The 10,206-nt window shown below is 44.2% G+C and overlaps 1 protein-coding gene across 1 annotated transcript in view; it reads left to right on the top strand.

Annotated features, from left to right (window-relative positions):
- Positions 1-182: 182 nt before the first annotated feature.
- PRCP (prolylcarboxypeptidase) overlaps positions 183-10,206 on the top strand; it is a 49,512-nt gene continuing 39,488 nt past the window's right edge. Inside the window, exon 1 of the mRNA XM_060686175.2 lies at positions 183-395. Within this exon, the coding sequence (XP_060542158.2) occupies positions 222-395 (174 nt within the window). The 5' untranslated portion in view covers positions 183-221. The remainder of the gene's footprint in view (positions 396-10,206) is intronic.

The raw sequence follows: 10,206 nt of genomic DNA, 5'->3' as shown, positions 1-10,206 counted from the left end.
TGTCTCTCCTCCCACCGCCTTCTCTCTCTCTCTCGCCGCGACAGCGAATCATCGAGTGGAGGGGCGTGGCTTCTTTTCGAGAAGAGCCGCTCATTTGTCCATCTCGGGATGTGGGAGGAGTCAGAGGGCTTTTTTTTCGGTCCCGCCTCCTTCCCGAAACCCGGGTATAAAAAGGAGAGGAAACAGCGGCAGACTTGATTTCGGTCGGTTGCTTTGCGGCTATGCGGGTGTTTGCGGGGCTGTGGGGCGGGTGGCTCTTCTGCCTCGCCTGGGTCGGCGATTTCGGGCGTGCCTGGAGCATTTTCGGCCATCCTCACCTCTACGCGGCCTCCCGTCCCGATTCCTCCCGGATTTTGGGGCTTCGCGCTTACCGCACTTGCTATATAGCCCAGAAGGTAAGGGAGAAAGTGCCGGGCGGCTTCCTCTCAAAGCCCCTTCCTTCGCCAAACATCCTATATTTCTTCCCTCAACCCCTCTCCCTTCCCGTTCCCCTTTTGAATCATGCCTATATATATATATGTGTGTGTATATATATATATATATATCTGTACACACACACACACACACACACACATATATGTGTGTGTGTGTGTGTACAGTTAATATTAACTGAAAACTTACATAGACAAATATCTATATATATATCTATATCCAGTGGCGGAGAGTTCCGCAGGTTCGCACTCATTTATTGCCTGGAAAAGGGACAAGATTTGCAGCCAGAGCTCTGCAGCAAAAGAGAAGCCAGCAAAAGCAAATCAACCCATGGAACAGAAGCTGCCTTCAGAAGTTGTGGGAGCTTCATCACTGGAAGCTTTCAAGAAGAGATTGGATTGCCATCTGTCAGAAACGGTCTCCTGCTTGGGCAGGGGGTTGGACTAGATGACCTACAAGGTCTCTTCCACCTCTTAATTTAATCTAATCTAAATTGTGGGAGCTTCATCACTGGAGGCTTTCAAGAAGAGACTGGATTGCCATCTGTTAGAAACGATCCTCTGCTTGGGCAGGGGGTTGGACTAGATGACCTACAAGGTCCCTTCCACCTCTTAATTTAATCTAATCTAAATTGTGGGAGCTTCATCACTGGAGGCTTTCAAGAAGAGACTGGACTGCCATCTGTCAGAAACGGTGTAGGGTCTCCTGCTTGGGCAGGGGGTTGGACTAGATGACCTACAAGGTCCCTTCCAACTCTGTTAATCTGAATCTGAAAAGTGGACCGGCAAGCAAAAGCCAGTAAAAAGTGATCTGAGTTTTAATGCCGTGATAACTTTAACCATGGTTTGCTGGATTCCTAGCACATCCTCAGTCCTACAGAGTTTAGCGTGTCTGACCCATCAGTACGCCGCTGGGACTACAATGCACTTGACTCTGAGGTTGTGGGAAGACGGCACAGGAGAATTTGCTGCAGGATGGAGGCATCCTAAATCAGGGTTTCTAAAACCTTGGCCATTTATAAGTTGTGTGGACTTCCAACTTCCAGTATTCTCCAATTCAGTGTGCAGACGGTGTACCGGCTGGGAAATTCTGGGAGTTGAAGTCCACACCTCTCCCAAATTGTTGAGAAATGTTGGATTAATGCATCTTGTCAACCTGAATCAGGGTTTGTTCAGCAAATCATTGTCTTAGCCTGCCTGAAGATTGTCGTTGTCTTGGACTAGGATGTCTGTGTTGAAAGGAACAGGGTTTGAGGAAGAGAACAATGGATTTTGGGAGAAAGTTTGCAAGACTCTGGGAACAATATTGCAAATAAGAGATGGTCTTAGGATGGCAATCTGTGTATTGATTATTCTGACTTGAATGCTTTTTTGATGTCTGTTAGTCTAAGGTGTGGAAAGTTTGATGCTGAACATCAGATTAATCAATGAAACAAGCAACTATCATTAGATATAGTCCTTGACTTACAACCGCAATTGAGCCCAAAATTTCTGTTGCTAACCATGACAGTTAAGCGAGCTTTGCCTCACTTTATGACCTTTTCTTGCCACAGTTGTTGAGTGAGTCACTGCATTTGTTTTGTTAGTCACACGGTTGTTAAGTGAATTTGGCTTCCCCGTTGACTTTGCTTGTCAGAAGGTCGCAAAAGGGGATCCCATAACCCCGGGACACTGAAACCGTCATAAATATGAGTCGTTTGCCAAGCGTCTAAATTTTGGTCACGTGACCATGGGGATGCTGCAACAGTTGTAAGTGTGAAAAATGGTGATAAGTCTTTTTTTTTTAGTGGCATTGAATGGTCACTGAATAGTTGTCAGCAGGGTGGATAAAAATAAATGATTTTTTTAAAAAAATAAAAAAAAAATCAGATTTTTTTGATTTAAATCGGATTTTTTTTATTTTTATCGAATTTATTTTAATAAAAAACTTTTGGGGTAAAATCTATCGTAAGATAGTTTTCTATTTAAGATACATAAATAATTTAGTTTATTCAGCATGAAATGGAGCTTAGGTATGTAGCATGAGGCTGTATATTCTGCAACACTGGGACTATCGGTGAGTCAACAGCGGGTCAAAGGAGTAGCAGAGATGACAGTTGCTCTTTAAAAATTATGATTTAAATCGAGTTGATTTAAATCAAGCCTTTTTACTAGTGATTTAAATCATGATTTAAATTGTGATTTAAATCAACTCGATTTAAATCAAATCCACCCTGGTAGACGGGTGCCTGCAAAAATAAATGGGTAGACCGGTGCCTGCAAAAATAAATGGGTAGACCGGTGCCTGCAAAAATAAATGGGTAGACCGGTACAGCCTGGTAGACCAGTACCTCTGCTAAATCCTAAATAATTGTCACATGACCATCAAGCCACGCCCATAAAATAAGCCACACCCACAAAATAAGCCACACCCACAGAACCGGTAGTAAAAAAAATTAGAACCCGCCCCTGGCTGTCAGATCTGTAATTGGCTGAATATGCCGACTTTAAGGAGTGATTTTGAGAGTTTGCTGAAGATGGGATTGTCAATTCAACTTCTATGCAGGTTATATAATGGGAAGTGTAGTTATCATCTTAAACCTGCAAAGGCAGTTAACGTAAGCTCTGATCTTGCTTCCTGGAAGTCTTTAAATTCGGCTCAGTTGTACTGGTGCTTTCGAGAAGAGACTGGACTGCCATCTGTCAAAAATGGTGTCGGGCCGTGATGGCGGATCTATGGCAGGCGTGCCACAGGTGGCATGTGGAGCCATATTGGTGGGCACGCGAGCGTTGCCCTATTGCCCTAGCTCAGCTCCAGCACGCATGTGCATGCTGGCCAGCTGGTTTTTGGGCTTTCTGGGCCCACCGGAAGTGGGCAAATGGGCTGTTTCCGGCTTCCGGAAGAGTGGGAAGGCTGTTTTTGCCCTCCCCAGTCTCCTAGAAAGTCTCTGCAGCCTGGGGAGGGCAAAAAACAGGCCTACCAGGCCATAACATGCCAAAAGCGGATGAAGCATGGGGGGGGGTCGCCCACGCATGCATGTGGGGGGGGTGCAGGGCGCATAGAATTATGGGCGTGGGCACGTGCGTGCGACCATCTCACACTCCCCCAGCTTTTGGCACGCGATGGCAAAAAGGTTAGCCATCGCTGGTGTAGGGTCTCCTACTTGGGCGGGGGGTTGGACTAGATGACCTACAAGGTCCCTTCCAAACTCTGCTATTCTGTCCTGTTCCATTTCTCCTCCAAACGTGGCAGTGTGACATTCATTATTCAGTTAGAAGTGGTGACAGCCGTGTGCCTCTGGGATTGGAAAGTGAAATGGCAGTTTGTGCTTTCCTAATCGGTCTGTTAAGCAAGCAGGTGAAGTGGCAAATATTGCGAATCTTGTAACAGGTGAATTTGCATCCTGTTCAACTTGGGACATCCCGAGCTAACATAAACATAAGGATTGGATCGCAGTTAAGTGTGGAAACTTTCTGCAAACTTACACAGTATGCCAATCTTCCCACAGATTCCTTTTTTAAAAAAGAATTTTTTTAGTGCAGTGTAGAACAGCTCTCCCCAACCTTTGTGGCTTGGGGGCCCGGCTTGGGGGTGGGGAGGGGGGAAAGAGGGGAATTGGGCCGCATGAGTAGCAAGTCAGTGTACACGCGCATGTGCAAGCAGCTTGACTTGTGCAAATTGAGCTGCACACAGGTGTGCATGCACGCCAGCTCACCACTCATGCAGGCCAGTTCCAAATAGGCCACAGCCCAATATTGGGCCGCAGCAGGGGTGAAATGTAAAATTTGTTACTACCGGTTCTGTGGGCTTGGTTTGGGGGGGGGGTGTAATGTGACTGGGTGAGCGTGGCCAACTTTTTTTTTTTTTTTAACTTTTCAAAGCATTTTTTCTAATGCTTTGAAAAGCCTCTGCCGATCAGGCAACTCAGCTGGGATCGGCAGAGACTTTTCAAAGAATTTTTTTTTACCACCTCTTCGGCCAAGAGGTTGCAGAAAAAAATGCTTTGAAAAGCCTCTGACGATCCCAGCTGAGACGCGCGATCATCAGAGCCTTTTTTTTTTTTTTTTTTACTTTTAAAAATATTTTTTCGTCGGAAGAGGTTGTAGAAAAAATGCTTTTAAAAGTAAAAAAAAAAGCCTCTGATGATCGCGTGGCTCAGCTGGGCATGGTGAGGGGGGGGGGCGTAGGGATTTTTGCTACCGGTTTTCCGAACCACCCGCCACCATCGCTACTGGATCAGGCGATCCGGTCCGAACCGGGAGCATTTCACCCCTGGGCCGCAGCCACGGTGGTTGGGGACCCTTGGTTTAAAAAAATACTTTGAAAAATTAGGAAAAGCAAGGAGACGTTTCTTTTGCTAGATGGGTGAATATAAACCTAGTTACATCCACCCATCCCCTTGGGTAGAAAGCTGAATAGCTGAACCACTAGAAAACTCAATGAAATATAAATGTATGAATATCGGATACTAAAGAAGATGATGTTGCACCTCTATGCATAAACATATATCATAATCCCTTGCGGGGTGGAGTCTGGGCAACTGAATGGAGCTAGCAGAGTGTTTACTGGCCAGATGCCCTTCCTGTCACCGGTGTGGAGTTTTGTTCAGCAGATATATTCACTGTGTGCCCAGAGAGAGAGAAATATCTGCCTCTACCTAGGATCGAACTCGCAACCTCCTGATTGTGAGGCAAGCGCTCCACCTCTAGGCCATCGCACCACTCCTATGCATAAACATAAACACACACATCAAAAGAAATGCACATTGGGACTCTTTCGTTGTTTGAGAATTTCTGCACCTTGGCATTGCAGAGGCAAATATTGACGTATCTTGCCCTTCGGTTTGATTTTATATTCATGCCTAAGGAAGGACCTGAGTACCAATCAATTAGTATTATAAAGGTAAAGGTAAAGGTTCCCCTTGCACATATGTGCTAGTCGTTCCCGACTCTACGGGGTGGTGCTCATCTTCGTTTCAAAGCTGAACAGCCAGCGCTGTCCAAAGACGTCTCTGTGGTCATGTGGCCGGCATGACTCAACGCCAAAGGCGCATGGAACCCTGTGACCTTCCTACCAAAGGTGGTCCCTATTTTTCTACTTGCATTTTGTAACGTGCTTTCAAACTGCTAGGTTGGGAGAAGCTGGGACAAGTAACGGGAGCTCACCCCGTTACGTGGCACAAGGGATTCGAACCGCTGAACTGCCGACCTTTCGATCGACAAGCTCTGCGTCTTAGCCACTGAGCCACCGCGTCCCTACAATTAGTATTATAATGACTACCTTTCTTGATCCAGGGATAATATCAACAGCCAAGTACTTTTAGCCACTTTGCAGTTGAAGCATGAGATCAGATTAACTGGGAATTAACGTGGCATTTGATGTGTCATGCCTTAAACAGAAATGAAAAAAGTATACCGTATTTTTCAAAGTATAAGACGCACCGGAGTATAAGACGCACCTACCTTTTTGGTGGGGAAAAGAAGAAAAATAAATCTGCCTCTGCCTCTGAGCAATTTTGCCTCGTTGCAGCAAACAGCCTGCTTTACTTTCATTTTCGTTTTCAGCATAGCTTGATTAGCACAAGAAAAAAAAAATCTGCTCCCAGAAATTTATCTCCTTGCAGCAAGCAGCAGAGCCCTGCGCAAAACAGCTGAGAGCAAATCAGCTTAGAGTCGGGAGGCTGATCCAATCAATCTGGGCTAATTAGGCTGTGCTGAAGCTGAAAGCTGTTTTTTCTTGCTGTTTGCTTGCAAGGAGGTAAACTGCTGGGAGGCAGAGGCCAAAGGGTGGGGGCCAATGGGTGGGCGGGGCTACATTTGGTGCATAAAACGCACCTAAATTTTCACCCCCTTTTAGGGGGGAAAAAGGTGCGTCTTATACTCCGCAAAATACGGTATATCCTTGATGATATATTTTTGTGTGTCCTAGCACGCCGTTGGTATGACATAATTTATTTCAGCCACAATAAATCTGTAATTGATATGGAGGGGCCTGCAAATCAGTTGCATAGGAGTTGTCCCAGCTGTGCAAGCAATTTTTTTAAAGTTAGATCTAATCTAGCTATGATTTTTTTTTTATTTGCTGTTTTATGACCATCTTGTTCTAACCAGAAACAAAAGAGGGCTCTGTCCTTAGGATGTGATGTGCCCTGCCTTCCCTCCGCCAACCTCTCAAATCTCTGAAAACTTGTGAAATCACGCCCTTCGAAAATCTTGTATTTTTATAGCCCTGTGACCCCTCCTGAGATTTCAGTAATTTGGGGAAATGGAAAGGGGCTTTTACTTAAGAACAAGACTGTGTAAATTTCCCAACTTCTTGCTGAAGGAGCTGGTAAATTTGAGAGATGTGGATATTTGCACACTTCTGCTTTTCTTTGCAGCTATATCTGTCGGAGTTAACATATGGCTTTCATAATAATTTCGTTTTATGAATTTATCAATTCTATACCCAGCTAATAATGAATTCCATAACATAATTATGCATTAACTAACGGCTCAGGTGTTTTTACTTGTCCTTATACGAAAGAGAACTAGATATAAACTGCAATAAAGCTTCCTTGTCATCTCATAGCTGATAATATATCAGTAAAAGTCTTTCTTTTCCGTTTTTTACTTGGTATCAGTGGTGGGTTGCTCCCGGTTTGGCCCGGTTCGGGCAAACTGGTAGTGGTGGTGATGTGACATCAGGAAAACTAGTTCTCTATGCCTGTGAGCTGGGCCCTCCTGCCCACGCATTATACCTACCTTTATCATTTTTTAGCCCAGCTGATAGGCATGGCAGAGTGGATTGCTGCACCTCAGCTGGGCAGAAATCTAATGCACTTGCGTGGAATGCAAGTTCGGCGCGTGTGCAAGCAAAGCAAGCAGGCGCGCGGCGATCACGCGCAAAGCGTGTGCACGAAGAGAACCGGTGGCAATACTGGTTGGAACCCACCAGTGCTTGGTATAACCAGTGAGGTCTTTGGTGCTCTCTGAGCTGGGTGGTTTCCTTGCAAATGTTTCATTACCAAGCTAGGTAAATTTCTTCAGTGTCCACTGATGACGTTATCTAGTTTGGTAATGAAACATCTACAAGAAAACCACCAAGGATCCTACAGTTCAATGCTGAGCTACAAATATTGTTTAATTATTGGTATCGGTGTAATCTCTCTTTTACAACCGCTAAAGATCTGTATGTTTTGCTTTCTGTATCATAAGCCGCTTGGGTCCCCAAGAAAGCAAGAAGTGGGTGTTGATGTTTTGCCCATCATTTTCGAAGAGGACCTTGACATCTAACGGGGTTGTGGGCTGTCCACGGTGTGTCCACAGGTGGCTAGTAAGGCCCAGGGCTGAAATCCAGCAGGTTCTGACAGGTTCTGGAGATTTGCTAGCGCAAATGCCACCTCTGGCTGGCCCCAGAGTGGGGTGGGAATGGAGATTTTGCAGTATCCTTCCTTTGGAGCAGGGTGGGAATGGAGATTTTGCAGTATCCTTCGTCTGGAGCAGGGTGGGAATGGAGATTTGGAAGTATCCTTCCTCTGGAGTGGGGTGGGAATGGAGATTTTGCAGTCTCCTTCCCCTGCCATGCCCACGAAGCCACCTCCACAGAACCGGTAGTAAAAAAAAATTGGATTTCACCACTGGTAAGGCCTCAGTGTGTCGCATTTTCAGCCTCCACATGCCCGTTTTTTGGCCTCTGTGCGTCGTGTTTTTGGCCTCTGAATGCTCTGTTTTAGACCCGTTCCAGGCTGCGGGAATCGCCACAGCACATCGCCGCTAATCGCCACCTCTACGCATTGCATTTTCAGCCTCCACGCCTCGTGTTTTCAGCACGCCCCGTTTTTGGCCTCCGCGCGTCACATTTTCGTGCAGTTCCAGGCGGCGGGGATCTGCGGCGATCCCCACTGCCTGGAACCACCCGAAAACTCGACGCACAGAGGCCAAAAACCTCTTTCTCATATTGTACAAATAGTTCTCGATTTACGACCACAGTGGTTAATCCCATTGGGGCAAGATGGCTCCTCAAATGCCCTGAATCCTTGGTATAAACGACTCTAAAGTTCATAACCAACACCTTGTCCCAAAAGTGGTTTTTTTCTTTGAAGACGCTTCACTTCTCCTCCGAGAAGCTTCTTCAGCTGATCTTTTGCATTATGTCTGCAAGGAGTATAAATCAACCATTGCAGGTTGTATGTTATATATACATGGCACTCTAGAGACCTCCAAAACTGTGCCACTGCAACCTGTGCCAACTGTAGCTTCCAGATAGTCTTCAAGTGTTAGCCCCATGTAGAGCACATTGCAGTAATCTAACCCAGTGATTACCAGGGTGTGAGCGAGGCTTCTCTGGCAGATATTGCCACACCAAGTGACCAAAACTGGAAGAAAAAAAAACCCCCCACACCCTGGGTTAAAACAATAGCCTTTGAGTAGCTGGGAAAGTACGGAAGTTGTTGTTTGCATATTCCCAGTGAAATTTTATTTCTATGCACTTATCTGCAGGTCACACTGCAGATCTGACTTCTTAAGGATGTCCGGATATGAAGAACTTCCTGCCCCATTTACAGTTTTTTTCCCCTTCAAGACAGTGGGTAGCATTATAAGAAAGCTCCAGCAATTATGGTATCATCCCATTGTAAATATATATGTTTGTGTGTGTGTGTATAATTTTACTTTAACATACATAAGTGCTTAGTGACCAGTGTATTGTCTGGGTCAGTTTACTTATACATAATAACTAATATTTTCTATTTTCTTACTTCTTCGTAGGGTTTATATGTGTTTTTCCTCTAGCCAGGTTTTCCCTACGTAACCAAGGTTTTTCTGCAGCCCCAGCTCAGTAGAATCACATCCACTCGATTCTGGGCTTTTTTCCGTTCTAGAAGCCAGCAAGCTCTTCCTGCTAGGTGGGAGACCTATATAGATCTATTTCCAGTTCGTTTGCTTTCATAACTAATATTTACGTACACATAGTAATAATCTTTCAACTTGTAATATTTACGTGTACATAGTCATAGTAATATAGTATGTGACAGTATACATAATAGTATTTTCCCAATTTCTAATTTCTACCTCTTTTTTCTAATCATTAATAAAACAAATCCCATATTAAAAAGTATTCTGTATCCATCACCTCTTGCCCTTTTTAGTATTTCAACTCTTTTTTTTTTAAAAAAAATAGTTTTTATTAAAGAGTTTTCTTCTTTTTATATCACAACTTCGATCTTTACAGTGTTCCGGTATATCAGTATATCTCCTAAGTACATAGGAGCCTGAGTGGCGTAGGAGGCTAATGCCTCCTACTAAGGCAGCATTTAACATCCAGCTGCCTGCAATTACTGCGAGTTCAATTCTCATCAGGCTCTAGGTCAACTCAGCCTTCCATCCTTTCTAAGGTGGGTAAAATAAGGACCCGGTTTGTGGGGGCAATAAGCTGACTTTGTATAAAATATACAAAAGTATGAAGGCTATTGCTTAACGCATTGTAAGCCGCCCTGAGTCTCCGGAGAAGGGCGGCATATAAAAATAAAAAAATTAAAATAAAATAAAATAAATACAAATTATTTTTGTTATTCTTCCTTTTCTTTTCTGTATGTATCTATTCTATACAATGCATAAATATTGCAATTATATACCTCTATGTATTACTGTTTATTATCATAACTTAATTTACTTTTACATTCTTATTCTTTACTTCTATTCTCCAACCAGTTATACCATGTGTCCCAAATCAGATAGTATTCCATTTCACCTCTTTCTTTTATTTCCATTGTTAGCCTATCCATCTCCGCACATTCTAACACTTTTTTTATCACCA

This window comes from Pantherophis guttatus, chromosome 5, assembly GCF_059756535.1.
Source record: "Pantherophis guttatus breed Tessera chromosome 5, ASM5975653v1, whole genome shotgun sequence".
Taxonomy (NCBI): domain Eukaryota; kingdom Metazoa; phylum Chordata; class Lepidosauria; order Squamata; family Colubridae; genus Pantherophis; species Pantherophis guttatus.
Note: the sequence above shows the minus strand (reverse complement) of the source record. Positions and strands in the feature narration are given on the sequence as shown.